At 49.6% G+C, this 22,330-nt stretch overlaps 1 protein-coding gene across 9 annotated transcripts; it reads right to left on the bottom strand.

The window, feature by feature from the left end:
• Window positions 1–1,918: 1,918 nt before the first annotated feature.
• Window positions 1,919–22,000, bottom strand: TSKU (tsukushi, small leucine rich proteoglycan). 9 transcript variants are annotated; one of them, XM_030476353.1, is made up of 4 exons: window positions 21,705–21,917; window positions 19,138–19,219; window positions 8,117–8,299; window positions 1,919–5,485 (listed from the first exon to the last, which is right to left on the bottom strand). In XM_030476353.1, the coding sequence occupies exon 4, from the start codon at window positions 5,476–5,478 to the stop codon at window positions 4,420–4,422; it is 1,059 nt and encodes a 352-aa protein (XP_030332213.1). In that variant the 5' UTR covers window positions 5,479–5,485; window positions 8,117–8,299; window positions 19,138–19,219; window positions 21,705–21,917; the 3' UTR covers window positions 1,919–4,419. The 9 variants fall into 9 exon arrangements, 8 of the variants coding, with proteins under 8 accessions (XP_030332213.1, XP_030332212.1, XP_030332214.1 ...); XM_030476352.1 differs by lacking the exon at window positions 8,117–8,299 and having other exon boundaries at window positions 21,705–22,000; XM_030476354.1 differs by lacking the exons at window positions 8,117–8,299; window positions 21,705–21,917 and adding an exon at window positions 21,069–21,687.
• Between the last annotated feature and the right edge of the window lie 330 nt (window positions 22,001–22,330).

The following is a 22,330-nucleotide window of genomic DNA, read 5'->3' on the forward strand; positions in this document are numbered from 1 at the left end:
GGTTGGATATAAGGAAGAAGTTCTTTACTGTGAGGGTGCTGAGGCCCTGGCACAGGGTGCCCACAGAAGTCGTAAAGGCCCCATCCCTGGCAGTGTTCAAGGCCAGGTTGGACACAGGGGCTTGGAGCAACCTGCTCTAGTGGAAAGTGTCCCTGCTCATGTCAGGGGGTTGGAACTGGATGGTTTTAAAGTCCTTTGCAACCCTAACTATTCTATGATTCTATGAGGGCCTCCTCAACTTTTCCAAGCCTGAAGCCACCATGTGCCTTTTCCTCCTCTTTAGAGACATAGTTTCAGCATCCACATCCCATGGTGGAAAGGAATGCCATGTGTAGGTAATGTGTGGGCTCACACTGCTAATGGAGGCTTGAGTGCTTCTTCCCATCCAAAGGGCTTCAGAAAGGCTATTTAAATAGTAATAATCACTAGAAAAAGGAGTACTGGGAGGGACAAGGACCAGCACAGTGCTGGAGCATCATCTAAGTGGGGCTTTTACGAGGAAGTGGGAGAATCCAGATTCAGACCCATCACTCCCAGGACAGTGTCCTTCCCCAGGACAGCAGGATACTCTCCACTGCTCCAACTGAGCCTGCATCCCAGGGCAGGAGGGATCCCATTCAGAAGAGGCATGGTGGTGTAACCTAATGATCACAGCCTAATGGTGGGTACCAGAGGAGCAGTCATCTCTACGAGTTGGTGATGGGTTTTCCCCTATAGTCCATAATAGTACCGGGAGCAAGATCCGGCCTCTCCTGGAGATGTCAACCCATATCAGAGGAGGTAGATGGAGAACCTCTGCCTTCTCAATCAGAACAGCTTCTTCCCGGCAGCCTGCAGCTCTGCCTGCCTGAATGGAAGATTCAATTGCTCCTTCAGGCTTGGGAGGACCAGGAACACTGCAGCTTCCCAGAGGCTGAGGTTTCCTCACTGGGGCTCTGCTTTTATATGCAACACCGAGAAATGCTTAAAATTAAATCTGTTATTTAAGAGCAGGCAAAGCCCTCCTGAGAGGTTTCTATTTATTCTTTATTGCAATGGCTCTGCATGCCCTTAGCCCTCCATGCAGCAGCCCCCGCTCCTTGGAGACTGATGGTGGGACTGGACCACGCGTATCTCACTGCTAAAAGCTCTGCAGCTGTCCGTGCCATGGCATCTCTCCTGCACATGTTCATAGCACCATAGAATCACAGACTGGTTTGTGTTGGAAGGGACCTTAAAGCTCATCCAGTTCCAACCCCCTGCCACGGGCAGGGACACCTTCCACTAGAGCAGGTTGCTCCAAGCCCCTGTGTCCAACCTGGCCTTGAACACTGCCAGGGATGGGGCAGCCACAGCTTCTCTGGGCACCCTGTGCCAGCGCCTCAGCACCCTCACAGGGAAGAACATTTTTGCTTCGTCCCACCCCAATGGTCGTGTGAAACAAGATTAGGGGCTCTCCCCACATCACCCCCTCTGCAAATCCAGCCTTTCAACCCTAGCAGACCATGTTGTAGATTGACCAAATCTATTACGAGATTTCCCCACCATGGAGTTGCAGAATGGTTTGGGTTAGAAAGGGCCTTAAGATCATCCAGTTCCAACCCCCTGCCATGGACAGGGACACCTTCCACCAGATCATGTTGGCCAAGACTCTGTCCAACCATCTCTGACAAGCTTTGGAGCAGGAAATTTGCTCTTGTTCTGCTTCATTGCCATGTGTCCATAATGTCTTTTGAATCAAGCAGTGAAGCTCTCAAGCCTTTCTGCCAGTGAGGACCCCAATGAGCCAAACACAGTGGGAAAAACCCTGACCCCTGTTTGAATATACAACACCCATGAGGCTGGCGGGGCTGAGCAGAGCAAGACAAGTCCTTCACTTTGGCCCCAGCAGCAGCTACTGCCCTCCCAGCACTAAGGCAATAAATCTGGGGGATGTGGGTTTATTCTCCTCCAAATCACTTTATTATATCATGATAAATCACGAAGCCTTACAATGCTGCAGAAGGTCTTTAAAATAAACCCAACACACTAACACAGCAATGGGACTTGCCAGCTTCTGCCAAGGCTTGCTTAGCAGCTAATGTGAGATTACATGAGGAACACTTGCAGTCTTCAACTGGATTGTCACATTGGGATTTAAACTTACCACAGTGGCACAAAGACAGTACCTTTGACAGTTTGTGATCCCTGTAACAGTTCATCTATGTACAGACTTCCAAAATTAAACAACTTCCTTGAAACACCTACATTTTCTGCCAGCAGAAAAAGAATTCTCTTAAAAAGGCAAGATCCACTAAAAACACCCTTTTCCTCCCAAATTGCCCCCATCCTGCACTGCAGGTGATTGCTGTTCCCTTCCAGATCCATGCTTGTGAGCAGTCCCATTGCCTTTTTAAGAAAATCAATGTTTCTTGTGACTGTGAAGGCTGGTTGAGCATTGCAAAGAGCCAGGAGAGGAGCAAAAAGCCCCAGCGCTGAAAGAAAGGGTTAAAATCCCACCCTAAGGTCCCCGAAGAAGAGGAGATAGATGAAAATGTGGGAGAGGGATTTCAGTACCCAAAGCAAGGTGTTGGCTCTTTTATGGGCTCAGTAGGTTTCAACCATCCTTGGAGGCAGCTGCTTTGGGTAATAGAATTTCCATTTGCAAAGACTTTTGGGGGAGCGAGGATGAAGCCTGAGCTTCTCCCATCACTCCCAAGGAGGGTTGTGGGATGGGTTTTATATCTGCATCATTTTTACATGGGCCTCCCTAAATCAGTTTCAGACATTGAAGGTTGAAGGTTGCCTTGATGCAAGGCTGGGTTTAGAGACCAGGTATAAATGAGCCCAAGCAGGACCCCCATCCTTCCCATCCCCATGAAAGAGCATGCCAGACATGGACCAGACACCTCCACTGCAGGACCTTCCATAAGCAAGTTGAAGGCTTCACATGTAGCATTGAGTCACATTGTGTTGCCTTCCCACGTTTTCTCCTAGCCTGCATAATCGTGGAATCATAGAATCACAGACTGGTTTGGGTTGGAAAGGACCTTAAGATCATCCAGTTCCAACCCCCTGCCATGGGCAGGGATGCCTCACACTAGACCATGTCACCCAAGACTCTGTCCAACCTGGCCTTGAACACTGCCAGGGATGGAGCATTTACCACTTCTAAAAGTGGTAAAAGAAGAGGGACCAGGAGGGCTCCCCTTTGCTTTGCCAGTATCTCATAAATGAAGGAAAACACGAGCAAACCTCTGAGGACCAGGCTTTCTATCAGATTGCAGTTGACAGCCAAAGAGCTGTGGGAGAGAAAGAAAAGCCACAACTCTGGAACTAAAACCCAACAAGATCTTTCCCCTGATAGGCAAAGTGCTGCAGGATTGCAGGCGTCAGTATTAATCCTTCTCCTGGCATGTTCTGGAGAGTGTTTCAGTGTTGAAGACTGCCTCACATGCATCCAGCTGAGCTGCAGATGTTGTGTTCAGATTGGGAACATCAGCATGGAAACAGCTTACTCTTGCATCCTCTGGGGCTGCATCTTGGTTTAATAAGGTTGTCAAGATAGGAGTCCCTGCCCAAGTTTTCTTCCAAGCCTTCCCAGAAAGGAAAGAGGGATGTTTATTACAGTTTTAAGCCAGGCTACATGATTTCTTTGCTTTGTCACCTGGTTAATTTGCTTCAGCAGAGGCTGGCTCCTGGGTGAGATGTGGCTGTTGGCAAACCCCTTTTCTTCCCCTTGCTCTGCTGTGCATCATCTCTGATCAATGGCTCGCTTAAGGTTAGAAAGAGAGGAGGATGCCAAGGTTGGACCTAAAGTAGTTAGACATGATGGGAAAACAGGGGGAAAACTGTGGGAAAAGTTCTCGACTTAATCAACGCTCATTGCACATTCATGCAAATAACATGTAAAAACCAGCACATTAGGAGGACCCTGTGTTCAGGTTTGTCTGGAAAGGTTTGTTCAAGACTGAAAGTGCATGACGGGGACCACGGTGCTGCTAATGAAGGCAACATCCAGAAGGCACTTCTTGGGGAGTAATAGTTAATACAAAAGGATGATGCATGGGTTTGTAAGCAAGCAGCTACAGAGTCAGTATGTTTTGGTGTGGAGAGATGTAACTTTGCTCCTACGGATGTGTCTGGGACACAAAGGGTTGCTCCAGAATGACTGTTCTGCCCTGGGACCTGCAGAGCAGCTCGGTCCCCATTGTCCAGCATCACCACTCTTGAGCCAAGGGGCTGCATGCAGGACCTCAAGGGTAAAACCTGGAGCCTTGCAGATGACGTGGGCCATGGTTTGAGAGTTTATAAAATCCACAAACAATCAAGTATTGGCATATACAAATATATAAGTTATTGACAGTCTTACAAAAGGCACACTGCAAGCCATCTCAGTCCGATCCTGTACAAATCCCATGGCCCCCCACCCTCCCTTCCCCACCTTCTCCCCAGATTTCATCACGAAACATAAGGTGCTGCTGCCACGGATCCATGGCTATCGTGGCAACTGAGGACCTCTTTTTTGGTCAGCCCGATTTGTCGGTGGTACTGTCCTTCTTTGATGGTCTTAAGACACTGTATGTTCTTCCCCAAGGTGATGCTTTTGATGGAAGGCAGGTATTTCAGCACAGTCTTTGGCAAGGACGACACGCCTGTGCCAGAGAGGTTGAGCTCTTGTAGGGAGTTCAGCCCAAAGATCACTTCAGCAGTCAGTGACTTCAAGTTGGGATTGTTGGATAAATCCAGTACTTGGAGGGCTGGTAGTTCCTTGAAGCTATAAAGAGACAACTCACTCAAGCCATGCAGGCCACTGAGGGATAAATGAATCAAATCTTTCAGTCCCATGAAGTCTCCTTTCTCAACCTTGACTATGGGGTTCCCATCAAGATTTAGGTATCGGAGAGGAATGCCTTGAAGGTTTGGCACAGATGTTAGCCTGTTTCCAGAAAGATTCAAGTTCTGGATGTTGGGCATGCTCTTTTCACGGTGCCTTGTAATTGTGCTGAGCATATTATTGGATAGATCCACATTCAAGGGTTTTCCTTGACCTTTTGAAGCAAAAATGTCCATCGCTATATCCAAGAGCTTGTTATTGCTCAAATCTATGTCGCCCAGAGGAGAACTGGAGAAACAGTCCTCTGGAAGGGCTTCCAAAGAGTTATGACTCAGGTCCAAGGACTCCAGGTACCGAAGCCTGGAGAAGGTTGTGGAGGAGATCTTAGCAATTTTGTTGTAGCTCAAGTCAAGGCTCACCAAAGTGGTGTATCCAGGGCCAGTGAGCTTCGATTCATTGATTGTTTCCAGTTTGTTTGATGATAGATCCAGGTAGGAGGTATCCAGAGGGATTGGAACAGGAACAATGTGTGAGCCTATTCCACTGCAATCCACCTTGGTCAGGCTAAAGCTGTCAAAGAGACCAAAGCTTTCCACTTCGCAGTGGCAGCCGGGGAAGCAGGTTTTGGTGGTACCAAAACAAGGAAGGAGAAGCAGCAGATTGAACAAGACCAGGAACTTCATTGTTGACCTGGAAAACAAGATGATAAGAAAGTAGAATTAATTGCTGTGGAAATTACTTTACTGAAGATGTGCAACAGTTTGAGTCATGCAGTCTTCTCTTCTGTCTTTCCAAATGGACAGATGAAGTATACCCTTAAATAGCATGGATGTCCCAAACACTTTTGTTTCTGATGTTATGAACCCCAGTGGGAACTTAATGGAGAAAAATTGGGTCAACACTCTTTGTAGATATAACCAAGTTAAGAAACAACTGGATATCAACTGTAAGAACAGTAAGAACTTGCCTTAAAGCAAGATCTATCCTTTTGACTGAACCACAGAAGGAGCTAAATGACAGCTTGAACATCGAGTGATTTTATAGCCTGACAAACTTCAGCGCACAGACTTCTTCATGTCAGGGCATCCAAGTGAGATTTGGGAGTCCTGCACTGACAGGTTAGAGAAATCATTTAGGCTGTGCACCCAGTGGGAGCCTTAGGTGTCCAAAAGCCTTATCAGGAAACGAGAAACCAAAGCTCCATTTATATTTCCTATAGATGAGAGAGATAATGGCATCATCAGAACATCATCCAGGATGAACAGCTAGAAAGGAGCTTCATTCTGCTGAAATGGACTGCACATCTCCCTTCCTTACACTTCAGATGCAACTTTAGAAGTGCTTAGGTAGGTAAGGATATTGTTTTATATCAAGCAGCTAAAACCAACCCTCCTTGGGCTGGTGGCAGGCAGGACAGACAACAGCCCCTTGGCTCCTCGCCTGATGGAGCAGGGGAACCAAGGACCACTCAGTCTAACCCAGACTCTGCTGTGGTGCGACCAGCCTCTTGCACAGGCATCGAGTGGAGAGAGCCAATTTGTTTTATATAGAGCCTCTGGGGAGGCTTTGCTAATTACATTAAGAATTCTCTCTGATTAACAATGGCAGCAAGCAGGGAGCTCTCTCTAACTCTCTGGTTTTGAACTTCCTCCATCTAAGCTGTTTCTGTCCCTTTATCATTGCAGACAAGGAAGGAAGAGAGCTGATCTACACCTTGATGGCTTTGCTGGACCTCTTCCAATCGCATCCTAACAGCTCCTCCACACAACTGTCAGCAACAATGATTTCAACAGCCAGCCAAAAAAGCTTTAGCTTTAGCTCTGCATCTCTGAAGGGGTTAAATTGGAGCATGACAGCATGCAACAGGTCAATGAGGGCTGTCCTTGTTGGTTCCCATTGCAGTCATGGATGACAGCTCCTCATGCCTCATCCAGAAGGCCGGCAACAAAATCTCCCATCAAACCAGGCAAGCAGATCCATCACTGCTCATTGTCTATGCTGCTGGTGATAAAGAGACCCACGTGCCAAGCACTCACTTAACCAAAGAAAATAAATCCCCTTTAAAATGCATGTTCCCATCCCCTCCTCAGCCCCCCTGGAATCTATTCTCACCTTTCCCACCACTTCCCACCACTAAAAGCACTTTATTAACTTCCTTGCGGGATCATCTTTCCCACACACCCTTTGATCTGACTGAGGCGCCTTCCCCACAGCCCTTGCACCTTCCCAGGGCCATTTCCTAAAAGTTCACACTTCATCTTCCCTCACCCAGCCTGTGGCAGCAGTTTCTCTCCCTTTCCAGCATTGACTCTGCTCTCCTTCCCAGGGATTAGTTGCCAACGTGCAGAAGTGGTGCAAAGGGATAAAAAAGCATTGCAAAAACATTGTCCTGATCACTGATAGGACTTGTCTGGTGGTAACTCCCAGACCTCCTGCAAATAGAGAGCAGAGACTGGGACTCTGGCCAAAGCGCCTGCAACCGTAGCATCACTAAAGGCCAACACGCAATCCTCTGGGGTGCATTATTGTATAGAAACAGAAGATCAGTAAGATGAGCTCCAGTCCCTGCCTATCTCAACTGTTTCTTGAACAAACACATGTGTGCAGAAAGGACATAGGGGGTTGAGCTCCTTTCTGCAGACACATCTCCAGATGTCCCTTTCTTCATGACACCAAAGCTGACCCCCTTTGGTTCTGTGCAGGCAGACCATAGCTTGCTCTGTTCTGCAATCCCTCCTAGACTAAATACTTCTTTTTCCATGAAGCTGCATCTGGAATGCACTGGAATGTTTTATTACCAGGGGAAATTACAGCAGCGGGGAGCTCTTTGGGAACTAAAAAAGCAAAACCTCAAATGTTAAATGTCTCACGTACAGGGAAGTACCTGCACTGATGTCAGCTCAGTCTCATGGCAGGCTGAGAGAGCTGGGTTTAGTCAGCATAGAGAAGAGAAGGTGCAGGGGAGACCTTATCCCTGTGTTCCAGTATTTAAAGGGTGGCTACAAAGATGATGGAGACTCCCTTTTTCTGTGGAGTCCCAGGGGAAAGACGAGGGGTGATGGGCACAAGTTACTCCTGGGGAGATTCCAGTTGGACACAAAGAAAATTTTTCACACTGAGAACAACCAGACATTGGAATAATCTCCCCAGGGAAGTTGTGACTCCCCAACACCATACACTGTTAAGATTGGGCTGGGCAGGGTGCTGGGTCATGCTTTGCCTAGAAAGGTTGGACCAGATGATCCTTGAGGTCCCTTCCATCCTGGATTCTGTGATTTTATGAATTTCTTCTCTCAAATCCTACCCAGCAGCTATTCTCACCTGAAGTCTCAACAGGGAAAGCGCCTCCTAACTTCTCCTGCAAAAGCCCAGCTCAGTTCCTCATGGCATCCTGTTGGCTCTGGTGGGAACTGGATCAGACCACAGCAGGTCCAAAGACACAACGGTGTGAGACTTGGCTTTCTGAGTACTGCTAACACCTTCATGGGCTCCTTGCTGGGACACCTGAAGAAAAGCAAGAGGACAATCTCCAAAGTCCTGTTTTAACTGGGAACAGACTTTTTAGCAGGGCCTGTAGCAACACAACAAGGGGGAATGGCTTTAAACTAAAAGAGGGTTGATTCAGACTACATATATGGAAGAAATGTTTTACAATGAGGGTGCTGAGGCGCTGGCACAGCGTGACCAGATAAGCTGTGGCTGCCCCACCCCTGGCAGTGTTCAAGGCCAGGTTGGACACAGGGGCTTGGAGCAACCTGCTCTAGTGGAAGGTGTCCCTGCCCATGGCAGAGGGTTGGAACTGGATGAGCTTCAAGGTCCCTTCCAACACAAACCATTCTATAATTCTATGAACTGAATCAAAGCCAGTGCTGGGCTTCGGTATGTGGCTGCTTAAACCCCTTTTGATATGGGTATTAATTCCCAATCAGCTACAGAAATGATCTCCACAAGTAGACAGATAAAGTGACTCCTACTGTACCATCCATTGCTCCAGCCAGCAGCAAAGACACAACATTACACAGCTGAAATGCAGTACACAAATCTCAGCTTAGGTATTTACACAGCATCTATGGTCTCTTCCCTCCTCCAGTACTGCCCCAAATACTCCCTTACTGGCTCTGCAATTGCTTTGCTGATAAGCTGCAATCCATTACTATCAGCTAAAAACTCCCTTACTGAGCAGCATGAAGCATTCATAGGCTAACAGGCCACTTGGCCAATAGCTGTGATAAAAGATAGGAGAAATAAAGATACTGGTCACCTTCCAGTCCAACAAAGAGTCTCCTGCATTGCCAGATAATCAAGGAAGAGCTTAGTCAGGTTCAGGCATGCTTTGTCATTGCATGGAGCAATCAATAGTGTTCTTTGAAATGAGGAAAGAAACATGCTGCAGGCATTTACAGTTCATCTGTGTACAGTGTGCAGTTGAAACCGCATCAAACTGCCTTTGGATTGCTGCCTATGAGCTGCTCTGTTGATAAAGGCAGGAAGCCAAGGTATCCCCTTGTAAAAGGGAGATGAGTTATCCTGCTGAAGCACAGGGGACATTCACCTGGAGGAAACACCATGGATCAGAAAACACTGGCAACTAGCACTTGGGATGCTAAAGGGAAAGCTGCTAGGAGAAAGCAGCCTGTCCTTGTGCTGGTTCAACCATGACCTCTTCATTTCTATAGCTGTTGTGGTGTGGAGAGATCAAAGGGATAAAATAAATGAGTTCTGGGGGGCTCATTGTACCCACTGATTTCAACAGGAGCTGTTGGGGTTCAGCATCATCCCCCACATTTCAGGTACCCAGAGTGGCTGCAGGTCTCTGGTCTTTGTATCTTGCTCATCCTTTCTGTGTGACAAATATCATAAGACAACCGCAACGAGACCCAATGATGGGTAACAGACCAAGATCCTAGCAACTAAGGTGCTAGCCTTCTCCCCACATCCCTCCCTGAGCCTGCAGATGCCTCAATGCTTCCTCCCTGCTCTGCTCATCCCCTGCACCATTGTGTGGCAGGACATGGGCAGAAACCTCACACTGAGGTTTTCCTGCCAAAAAAAACCCCATTAAAATCTGATTTGGGAACCAGACTGCAAAGGAAACCCACATCTCAGCTGATGGTCGGGGGGTGGTGTGGGAGTGAGGAAAGCCTTGTTACGGTGCTGTTGCCAATTCACACTTCTCGCTGCACTTGATTTCCTCCTTCTCCTCTTCCTTACAGACTTTTCTCACTAGACTTCCCTGATCCACAGCTGAGAGTTTTCCACCTCATTCCCACCCAAGGGAGGTGTGCTAACACATCCCGCCTTGGATGGAAGCCCATTGCTTGGGGACTGGTCCCCCCCTCAAATATGCGGAGATGAAGAGGATGCTACTCAAGCTACCTCCGGTTGTCCTGGCAACCACCAAGCTGGAAATCCCTATAGCCAAAAATCAAGGACTAATTAGAAATAGAAGGGGGAGGTGTTTGAAAGTTTGTTGTTTGATGGAGTCAGGAAGGGGACACGCTGTTTTTCATGCAGCACCCCTCCACTTCCCAAAGCATCAGCTGAAATGCAGCTGGAGTCATGGATGAGGACCCAAAGTCACCCCATGAAGCTTAAGGTACATAATTAGGACATGCGGAACCCCCAGCCTGTCTCTACAATGGGATGAAGTAAAAGAAATTGCTCCAGAGGTGAATGAAACCCCATCTAAGACCAGACCAATCCTTGGAGATGCCCCATCTCTCCCTTGTCTGTGGTGGAACAGGATGCCCAGTCTCCTCAGGGTACTGCTTTCCACCCCATCCCTGGCTGCATCTTCCAAACCCAAGTCCCACCCATCCAGATGCACCCAGGATGAATCAGTTCAGCTCACTCATCCAACAACAAAACCCTAATCTTCCTTTTTCCCCTTTGGTGGGACATTTTTCCATCAAATTGGGCTGCCGGTCACAAGTTTACCAGCCCTGACACAGGAATGGAGAAAAGACGACCTGTCTTTTCATCAGCAGGCCACAATTAGAGCAGATCAGGTATAACATGTATTCCTCATACCTGGAAATGTTCAAGGCCAACATGGACAGGGCTTGGAGCAACCTGCTCTAGTGGAAGGTGTCCCTGTCCATGGCAGGGGGTTGGAACTGGATGAGCTTTAAGGTCCCTTCCAACATAAACCACTCTGTCATTCTATGATTCTGTAACATGAGTCTGTGCATGTCTAACGTGGACAGATCCTAGTAATTTCCAAGTTTCTTGCTAATTTGGGATTGACAGCAAATAGAGCAACCTTTGAAGGGAAGAGGCAAAAAGGGAGAGCTTCAGTCCACCTATCCCAAACAGAACTGCTGTTCTAGCAAAGGATGGAGGAGTTGGATTAGCAACAATATTTCATCAGGAGGAAAATCTGGGGATCGTCTTCTGCCTCTTGCATCAGCCAAGTGAAGAAAAAGCAGAGTCTTTATAGCGAGGCCCACAAGGCCCACTTGGCTGCAATCACTGCTGGGGGCAGGGGAAAGGGAAAGTTATTGGAAAGTGAAACAAGCTGCATAGGCTGATAGAGGCCATAAATCCTCCAGGCTGGAAAACATAAAGAGATAGTTGGCTCTTTCTCTCTTTGAATACTTGGGAGGCTCTGGGATGCAGCTGGAACGCTGGCTCCAGAGCACCAGGATGCTCCCGAGTGGCTTTTCCAACCACAAAATTGCTTCAGACACCTTTCCCTTCCTCTCCTCCCATTAATTACTCTGTAAAATAAGGATAATTATCAAGTAAAGTGCAGCTCTAGCAACAGCTCCACTTTTCCAGTGCAGACTCTTCCAGGCTAAGTCCAAATTACACCAGAGATGCAATCACAGCCCGGTCTCCAGATCCCATAGGCCAATGTGAGCAGATAGCAAAACTAGCTCAAACCAGCCTACGACCAGAGACTATTAATCCCTCACCTTGCAAGCACACACCCATCACATGATAAAGGAGCTGCTTCTGACAAGGTTACTGGTTCTTATTTGTATGTGTGTGAATCAGTTAAAGGTCATCCAGGCTTTTCCTCTGCCTGCTTCAGACCAGCTCTTCCTCCCCACATACATGCAGCAAAGGGCTGTGTTTACCCCCTCTGTAAAGCTCATTAAAGCAATTAATGCTTCCTCACAAAGGAGTTTTGGTGTGAATGGCAACAGGGCTTTCTAATCCATATGTTATCTTGTGTCGTTTGCTGGTTTTGGGGTACGCTTTGCAGAATTGGTCCTGGTTTTATACTCAGAGTTGTGACTTATTTGATTTAGGGAGAAATAATGAGAATCCAAGAAATATCTGCTATTTCAGTTTGATTCTGCATTTGCTTAGATCATAGATTTACAGACTGGTTTGGATTGAAGGGAGCTTAAAGCTCATCCAGTTCCAACCCCGTGCCACGGGCAGGGACACCTTCCACTAGAGCAGGTTGCTCCAAGCCCCTGTGTCCAACCTGGCCTTGAACACTGCCAGGGACAGGTTTGGGGGAGTTCAGTGGAGTTACTTTAGGTGTCAGTGACAGCAGGATGAGAATTAGTCCCTTGGCTCTTCTAAATTCAGCTTGATTTCGTGGACCCTCCATCAGGACCCATTGCACAAATTGCTTTTGGGTGATAAGTTATCACCCTTCACACTGATGGTTTTATCAGTGGGAAGTGCAAAGCTGTTTAAAGAGTCATTGCCAATTATCCATCAGGATATGAAGAAGGGGATGTGCAACCCAGTCCTCTCCACCTCACCCCATTCCCCAACCAGTGCGTGCAAGCATTGGGATGGGGGGAAACTCAGCCACTGGGATGGTGGCTTTAGCCCTTATGGCTTAATGTAAAGAGACACCGAGGGCCTGAACAGAAGATAAATCACCCTGCAGGTGCTGAATACTTTTTGCTCCATCTTCCTGCTCACTGGGGAAAATCACAATTAAATGCAGGGAATGAAGACAAAAAAAAAAAAAAAAGGAAAAGAAAAAAATTCTCTATTAATTCCTTTCTGCTTTAATGATTTTTAATAACGGATGTAAAAGCACCTCCTTTGCATTCAGCCAAGAGCTCCACTACCAAAAGGGGACTTGTCAGCAAGTAATTAACCCAGTGGTATCAGGAATCTACATTACCAGGCTATGGAAAAATAAGATACAATAGGCACCAAACTGGGGATGGAAAGAAAAAGTCATTTCTGCTTCTGCAATGCGGAGACATGGTTGTGCTTAAAGCAGACCTTAAGGGCAGTGTGATGGGGATGGGTGGGTTCAGGATGGGATTTACCCTCTCTGGCCTGTGGGTCCCCAGGGATCACAGGAGGTAGCCAAGACAAGGAGATCTCAAACCAGTGGTTTATTTGCTCTGGGAGGTGCTTTGGCCCCTTTCAAGTGATTTCGAGAGGTGACAGAACTGCTATGAATGAAGATGGGGTGCTGCTTCCAGGTCTGGACAAGAACCTCATTGCTCTGCATCAAGTCTGTCTTTGCAAGACTTGAATCATATGAAAGACTATGAATCATAGAATTGTAGAATGGTTTAGGTTGGAAAGGACCTTAAGATCATCCAGTTCCAACCCCCTGCCGTGGGCAGGGATGCCTCCCCCTAGACCATGTCACCCAAGGCTCTGTCCAACCTGGCCTTGAACACTGCCAGGGATGGAGCATTTACCACTTCTTTGGGCAGCCTGTGCCAGCGCCTCAGCACCCTCACAGTAAAGAACCTCTTCTTTATATCTAACCTGAACTTCCCCTGTTTCAGTTTAAACCCATTACTCCTTGAATTGTGGACAGCCAGAAGGGACAAGGACAGAATAACCAAGACACCATTCCTCATTTTCCCCATATCTCAGTTATCTCCATTCCCTTTTTCTCAGCTCCAGACACAAACTACTGAGCCAAAAACTCAGTGATTATCCAGCATCCCACTCGTGCTCTCCGTCCTTCAGACAGATTTTCATAGCTGTTACAGGGGATGGGATAGATAAGACTACCAAGAGCAAAGCCAAATCATTAAGTATCAGAAGCATTTCACAACCCCAAAGCCAAACCCAAACAACCCCTCAACCCACCATGGGTTGCAGAGAAGGTTGATCTAGAGGGAACCCAGCACCTCCAAACCCTACAGCTTCACAGTATCAGTTTCCAAACATGTGCCATCCCTTGGTCAGCTGAAGCAGCCTCTGCTCTATTGTTTTTGTAAGTAGAAAGAAAAATATGATGCTTTTTTTTATATATAAAAGAATTGGAGAGACCTATTAAAATAATCTTTGCTCCAACTATTCATGTCACAAATCCCATTTGCTTTGCAAGAAGCAACAGGTAATTTATCATCCTAGTGTTTAAGCAACTAAGAGCTTACTCCCCTTGCACAATCTCCCTCCTCCAGCATCCCTCATCCCCCCCTAGGAGGAAATCAAAGTGTGGTGTGTTTGGGCTCTGACAAAAGGAAACCTGTGTGGGCAGGTCTGCCAGCCCATAGAGTGAGTTCCAGCTGATTTACATCCATAGCTGAAGCACGGACAATTTCTGCCACCCCAAGAGCTACGTGCCTTGAAAAGCCACATCTTGGAAGCAAACAACAGCTCAACTCCCAGGAATTTTGCCTCGAGTAGGGAAAAAGTCAGTGCTAACTCCAACAAACATGGGCAAATTGGGAATTAAATCACTGCGGCACAAAAATCCCCCTTCCCTGCTGAGCCCAGGAAGCTGCCAGGTTAACAGCAGTTTTATTTGGGGTGGGGGAAATAGTCTCCTGTGACTTTTGAAAGCAGTTTTGCTCGCCAGCCTCACGCTGAGCTGTGCTTGTGCCCAGAGGAGGCGTTCCCGAAAGGAAATGAAGTTTGCCAAGCCTCTGGAGCACTGCAGGCAGGGAAATGCATTGGAGCAGCGTGGCACCTCCTGGCAGCACTGTGGGGGATTCACGGGGCTTGATGGGATGTGAGCATCCCAGCCTCACCATTGCCTTTTGGCTATGCCAGATGAAGGATGGCTCAAACTGGGAGCATCGGTGGTGGCACACCAGTTCTAGCAGCATGGGATGCACAGGGTCAAACAAGGGATGCAGGACCTCAGGGCTTCCTCCTGCTCCAGCATCACCCCAAATCCTTTTACCACCCCTGAGCCCTGATTCTCATTCTCCCCCTTTGCTTTCTCACCATAAGCATTTCCAGGAGCAGGAGGTCTCACTGTCCCAGCACTCACTGAGTGTAACAGAGACTTCATCTCAGCTGGGAACACAAATATTTTCTTAACCTCCTCAAACTCAGCCCAAATAGAATCTTTTATCATAAACCCAGTGACACATCCCAGAATGGGAGTGCAAAGGAGTTATTTTGGCACAAGCAGGAGGACAGAGCAGCCCATTGGCATGGCACTTCATAGCAAAAGGAGAAGCTTATGCTGAGTTTTACGCCAGCTCTAATTTATCTTGTTATAGAGGGACTTGGTTTAGCCACCAACAGATCCTCCTGCTCCATCATCACCAATGACCAAGGCCTCACAGTGATGCCCAGAGGGAGGCTGTGAGTACTCAGGCTTTACTCACATCACAGCAGTGATTGGGAGGATTAAACCCTCCTGCAGGGCTGCACATCCCTCTGCAAAGGATCAGTTTGAAAGCGATGGATCGCAGCTTCATCTACAATGTTATGTTTGCACACACTTCCCCTTTCCTCTCTGACCATTCCTGGTGTCAGAGTAAGGATTCCAACAAGCTGATGTGAATTTTAAAGAGTAACCCAACCAAGGCCGTATTTCTTAACTGGTCAATTATTGAAAGCTAAAATGATCCTAGCAAGGTTGTCCTATAGCTTCAGCCCCTGACAGGGCTCTCCCACACCTGACCCCCAACCCCAGCTGGTTCCTGTGCCAGCTCCTGCTATGACAATACTTTATCATAGCACTCCAGCTCCCAGAGACATGATATAATTCAAGAGGAATGCACTCTGGGATGAACACCATTCACCAGGCCAGTGAGAGAAACACTAAGAGGTGCAGCACGAGAAGAGGAAACCTCCTACCCATGATGGATGCTTCTGTTAATAAAGCCATGTCTGTGCCCAGCTGGCGAATGCCACATGCAGTGCATGTCCCTGGAATGGCACATACAATGTCTCATCCCAGGAGAGCACAGGCTGCAAAGACCCACCAGCAGCTGTCTGGTCCATGAGTGAAAGGCCTGATATCTATGGAAGTACCCCATGTTCCTGACCTGGTTTGCATTCAGCCACACCAGTGGGATGCAGAAGGACCATGCTGCATGGATGCACATGGATGGGTTCCCCCGGAGAGGATGAGCTGGGCAGAGGGAAGGAAGGAAGGGAGAGAGAGAAGAGATGGTGCCGGGGGAAGATAAATCATCCCAGGGCGATGCCTCTGCCCTTCGCTGGTGAGAGACAGCCCATCAAGACTGAATAGCTCATAGCATACCTATCATCCTAACGTGACCAGCAAGCTGAAAGAAGGGATCCTGCCCCTCTACTCTGCTCTTGTGAGACCCCACTTGCAGCACGGTGTGCAGTTCTGGTGTCCCCAACATAAGGACATGGAGCTGCTGGAGCAAGTCCAGAGGAGGCCACGAGGATGATCAGGGGCTGCAGCACCTCCCGTATGGAGGCGGGCTGAGAACATTGGGGCTGTTGAGCCTGGAGAAGAGAAGCTGCGTGGAGACCTCAGAGCAGCTTGCAGTGTCTGAAGGGGGCTACAAGGATGCTGGAGAGGGACTCTTCATGAGGGACTGGAGTGATAGGACAAGGGGGAATGGGTTTTTAAGGTCCCTTCCAACCCAAACTATTCCATGATTCTATGATCCTGTATCTGTAAGGGCTTTCCAGCTCTTTCTCCTTGAAACAGAGATGTCTGCAAATCAGGTGTCCAAATGCTGCCTCTTGTATGTCTTGGTCATGGTGCTCATCCTGACTCCATCAAGCGGAGACAGCACCAGCCAGAATCATACAAAAAGCAAAGGGAAAAGAAACCCACCTCGACTGGGCCCTGGAAGAAGGATTTTAAGAGGACCTCATGCGGCTTTAGCTCTCTGAAAGGCAGCAGCTCCCAACCTCCCTTCTAACAGCCCTGCGGGGCTGCTGGCTTCAATAAGGGAGGGCAAACATGCGGCTGGGTGCCCCTCGGTGCTGCCCCCATCACCCAGCGCTTCTTTGTGGGCATTTGCTTTATTTCTGTGGTTGGTTTTATGGGTCTTTTTCATACACAATAATCTCTGGGCCTCTTTGCTGCCTGTGGCTCTCAGCGTGCAGCTGCAGACCCTCCACCGAGGAGATAATACATACAATCCTGGCCATTATTGTTCCAAACAGCACAGCTGGAGGCTCCTGTCTCCTTCCCCTCCCAGCCTTTCTTCTCCCCCCGACAATAACTCATGCAACGTGATGCTGTGAACAATGAATGGCAGCAAAACTGCTCTGTAGAGCATCAGCAAGGGCTTTAAGAGCTGCCCCAACCCCAGCAAAGCACACAAGACATTGCTTATGCTCAGTGGGTCTCCTAAAAGATTTGGGAATGGGGGATTTGGGAATGGGAAAGGGGTCTGGGTAAAGCTAACAAAGGGTTTACCACCAGGGCATCATCCCCACTGTGGTTCTCCCCCCAGGTGATGCTTTCCCTGCCCCAGTGACCTGACAGGGACTTGTCACTGGCCAATTTGACCTGATTTTACTGACCAGCAGAGTAAGACATCCCAAATCACAGCATCCTCATATGTCCCCCACTATTGGCTACATGGCCCCTTGCACCTTGCACTTTCCTTCCTCCAAAGCCATGGGAGGCCACCATGCACCATGAACACAGGAGATAGGGACATTACCACGGGACATGTGGGGACAGTCCAGAAGAACAATGTTCTCCCCAAATGCGTGAGACTGACCAAGTTCAGAGTTACCCTATGATCCTGTAATCCTTTGAGTTGGAGATCTCTTGCAAGAGGTTGCAGATCTGTCCTGAGTAAGTACAGAGGCTGCACCTTGGGTGGAAGCTTTACAAGGGCCTGTAGGGACAGGCCAAGGGGAATGGCTTTAACCTGCCAGAGGGGAGATTGAGATGAGCTCTGAGGCAGAAGCACTTCCCTGTGAGGGTGCTGAGGCGCTGGCACAGACTTTTCCCAGAGAAGCTGTGGCTGCCCCATCCCTGGCAGTGTTCAAGGCCAGGTTGGACACAGGGGCTTGGAGCAACCTGCTCTAATGGAAGGTGTCCCTGCCCGTGGCAGGGGCTTGGAACTGGAGGAGCTTTAAGGTCCCTTCCAATACAAACCACTCTGTGAGTCTATGATCATATGACTAAAGGGCTTTGGATGAAGGGTCTCCTCCATCCTACCGTGTGAAGCTCAGCCTCACCATGCCCTCTGCCACAAACATCTCACTCTCAAGGATGGGAGGAAAATGAATGATTTTGAGGTCAGGGACGTGTCCTGCCTCACTTAGATTGCTCTGCATGCATTTGTCACCTCAGACGTGATGGGGGTGAAAAATCACATCTGGTTTGACCCATCTGCCACAGCAGGGCTTTGCCTTGAAGTCTCAGCTTTTCCTGATGAGGGTTATCCTATTTAAAGTAAAAAAACAACCCTAAAGGTTCTCATTTCTCTCCCCACCCCTGGATTTGAGCTGCTGGGCATGAACCAGGGGAAAAGAGAGGAGTCAACATCACAGATACATGGAGAGCAAAGAAGAAGCAGGAGAATGGAAAGGGGAAAGAAAAGAAAGCCCACAAGTGTCAACACTCAGCTATTACACACAGCACATGGCCCTCCACTCAGTCATAGCAAAGATAAAGTGCTTTATTCCAGTTTGCCACTGCTGCAACAGGCAGAATTCCAGCCTGGTTAATGCAACTCCGGAATGTCCCGTGCTAAGGCAGCCAGGTTGGTTTCATCTTTGGCAGTGCCTGCAAGCAGCGGGGGGGCGATTCTCAGAGCACGTATTTCCTTCCCCCGCTGCTCCACATCATTAATACTCCAAGAGGGAATGGTAGAAATGCCCAGGAAATTAAGAAAATACGTATAAAAACTGCAATAGAACTGAAAATCTCCAGGTTTCCCTGCAATGAATGGCTGAGCCGTTCATCCATTCACCTCCATAGGTGCCAAGTTTGAAGACAAGAATCAGCTTGCTCAAGCCGGGCTTTATCTCTTCCCAACCCTCAACATCTCGGGTGTTGGGAAGTTTCCTTTGATAGCCTGGCAGCACCACGGCTCCCGGGGTACCAGGGGTGAGGATGCCTCATCTTATCCCACCCTCCAGCCTCTGCTTCTCCCCACCAAGAGCTGACAAGTGAGGAGGAGGAGGGAAAAGAAACTGAAAGAGGAGGAAAAGAAGCAGTTAGGGATGGAGGGGAAACTCTAAACCTCTGGAAAACGATGGCTCACCTTTATTTCCCAGCTCTGTCTCCACCGGGGTGGCACACGCTGCTGGTCACTGCAGGGGTGGGGGGACACGGGATGCTTTATCCTGTATCCGAAAACAGAGAAGACTTCTGCTTGGTTGTTTTACAGCTCTTTCCTCCAGATTTCCTCCCACCCATTCAGTGCTGGTTTAGTCCTTGCACTCAATCTTAAGGAACAGGGGTGCAGGAGACCCTGACCCCGACCCTGCAGCCTTCCCTGCAAGTCCACCTCGCTGTCAGATATTAACATCCCCTGGGCTGTCCGTCACGTCCTCATTCCCTCCGGGCATTCTGTAATTGCTCCCTACTGCCTCCGCCAGCAGCTGCTCAGATTCATTCACAAACCAGCAGCGTCTCCCCGCAGCACAGCTCGCTCTGGGATACTGCAAGGGAAAACCCATCGTCCGGGATACTGCAAGGGAAAACCCGCTCCGGGATACTGCAAAGGGAAATCCATGGTCCGGGTGCTACCGTCCAACCTTCTTCCTACCCTGGTCCCGAGCATCACTCACCCCACCACCTCCAGAGAGGGATCCTGTGTTGGAGTGAGACAGGAAACGGCTGAGCCCAGGTCAGGACCTCGCCGACCCTTTATAACCCACATATGAGCAAGCACCTCCCATTCCCATGTCCTCCCCGGGATAGGGACTGCCTTCCATGGGTCACGAAGGGACACGAGCTGTGCCCCATGCCAGGTCAATGGCAGATATGAACCCACTTTGCCTTTGCAGCGCGGAGAGCGAGCAGCCAGCCAAGTTTAGTCTGCAAATTCTCCCAGAGACATACCAAGCTCCCTCGGGTCCTTTCAGCATCTAACACATCCAGCGTGCTCCTTATTCCCGGAGGGATCAGCGAGGCGTTGGTCTAACCCTGCCTTTCCACAGTGCCTCTTCTGGCATTCCCTCTGCTCTCTATCACTGCTCTAAAGCCCCGTGGCTGCCAGGAGAGCTTTGGAGCAGCGATCAATGCGATATTTCAGCGCAACGCCAGCCACCAGCCCCGGCTGCTCTCTGCAGAGCAATGGCACAGTGTCCACCCAGACAAGTTTCCTACTGTAACTTCAGTGAATGCAGTTATTCAGCCTAACGGCAGCTGATTTATCATGGCAGACACCCGGGGAAATGCTTCCACTTGGGAGACTGGAGGCTCCTCGCCCGGCTGCGGTGATGAACACCCGTGTTCCCCTCCCAAATCACATTAGCTCATCGCGATGGAGAGCATCGGTTAACGGAGGCGATGCCACTTCCCCCAAACACAACCCACTACCTCCTCCATCCTCCTCCTCCCAACCTCCCCAAACCCCAAGCTATAGGAGTAAAGTTGCCGGACCCTTTTGTTTCCAGAGAGCTGGCACGTGTTGTGCTTTACTGGGCTGAGAAACCCGCCGTGGTCTGCGCCTTTTAATGACTGCAGCGTTAATAACAAGTTTCCACAGAGCTGCTTAAAAAGTTTACAGGGTGTGTGTGTTATCAGGGGAACCCCGAGCTTTGTGACCTCCCTCTTCAAGAGTCACAACCAGATCCTTTTCTTTCTTTCCTTTCTTTCCTTTTCTTTCTTTCTTTTCTCTTTCTTTTCTTTCCTCTTTCTTTCTTTTCTCTTTCTTTTCTTTCCTCTTTCTTTCCTTCCTTCCTTCTTTCTTTCTTTTCTTTCTTTCTGTCTGTCTCTTTCTGTCTCTCTTTTCTCTCTTCTCTTTTAATGAGAACAAATAAACCCTCATCTGCTTCCTCCCCCCCTCCCCAAACACACCTTCCCCTCCAGCTTAATCCACTTAAAACCATGGGAAATTCCCAGGCAGGGGAGCTTTGCCTTGCCTTTATCTCCGCAGACCGGGAGAGCAGACCCCGCTCTGCCCCTCTCCAGCCTCTTCACCCCATTCAAGCGTTACCACCCTCCCCTTCTCCTTTCTCCGCTTACCTCGGGTAAGCTGCAAACGCCAGCGAGCCTCCGAGCACCAGAACCCGACAAGAAGCTTCTCTCCTTCCCCTCCAGCCGCCTGGCCTCGGGGGGGGGGAGGCGGGAGGGAGAGGAGGGAGGAGAGCGGAGCCCTGGGTGAAATCAAAGCCCCGAAGCCGGGCAGGGGAGGCGGTGCGGAGCCTCCAGCTGCTGCTCGGATTACTTTGCAGCCGTGGCAATCCCCAGCTCTCCCCATTGCACCGGGGGAAGGAGAAGGGAAGGGATCCCGCCTGGAAACGCTGCATCCCGCCCTGGCGGGAGGGGAGGGAGCGGGGTTGAGGGGTGCACGCACCCGCTGCACCCCAAAATCCCGCTTTGGGAAAGCCAGAGGTGGTGGAAAAGTAGCTCACCCCCACCCCAAACCTCCGTCCTTCCCCGTTTACTGCACCCGAAGCGTTTTGCGATGACCCCCCCCTCGCTGAGCCCCTACAACTCATCACACCACAGAAGTTTCCCCACTCCGAGGTTGCGGGGGGGTCCCTTGCAGATACCCCCAGTGCTGGCGCTCGGACCCGCGGGGAGGCAGCAGGGAGGGCTCAAACCCCCTTTTCCCATCCCCAATAATGAGAATTGGGGGTGCCGGGGGTTGGGACTCACCGAGGCCGGGGTCGGTTCCCACGAGCGGGGCGGCCGCGCAGCGCCGGTTCCCACGGCGGGGAGCGGGCGCCGCCGGGAGCCGGCAGCAGCAGCGGGGCTTGGGGTCGGGTGTCCCCTTCCTCCCTCCTTCTCCTCCTCTCTCCTCCTCCTCCTCCTCCTCCTCCTTCTCGTTCAAGGCGTGCAGCTGGCCGGGCAAACGGGCTGCCCCTTCCCCGCAGGAGGAGGGAGGAGGGAGCTCAACAGATGGCTGCACACAAGGGAACATCTGGGAGGAGGAGAGGAGGAGGAGGAGGAAGAAGAAGGAGGCAGGACTTGCGCTCGGCTGTGCCATTCCTGAGCTGGCAGATCCCCCCTTATGGGGGAAAAAGGGGGGTGACAACGAGGCCTTGCACACAGACACTGCTCTGCATCCCCCTGGGTAAAATCCCTTGTTGTCCTTTTGCTTTCTTGGGGATCACTCCAGTTACCCTCACAGCACTGCCTTGTTTCCAGCCCTGACCTCTGCAGGGCTGTATTTGCAGGAGCGGATCCTATTCATGAACGCTGCCTACACTCAGTTTTCCAGGAGTATAGAGCCAAGGTCAGCTCTAACACCCCAGGGTGCAGAGTACAACAGGGCAGCACCA

This window comes from Strigops habroptila, chromosome 2 (assembly GCF_004027225.2).
Source record: "Strigops habroptila isolate Jane chromosome 2, bStrHab1.2.pri, whole genome shotgun sequence".
NCBI classification, from domain to species: Eukaryota; Metazoa; Chordata; class Aves; order Psittaciformes; family Psittacidae; genus Strigops; species Strigops habroptila.

Coding starts and splice junctions, on each gene's coding strand:
- TSKU (XM_030476352.1), bottom strand. CDS start 5,478: ATGAAGTTCCTGGTCTTGTTCAATCTGCTGCTTCTCCTTCCTTGTTTT.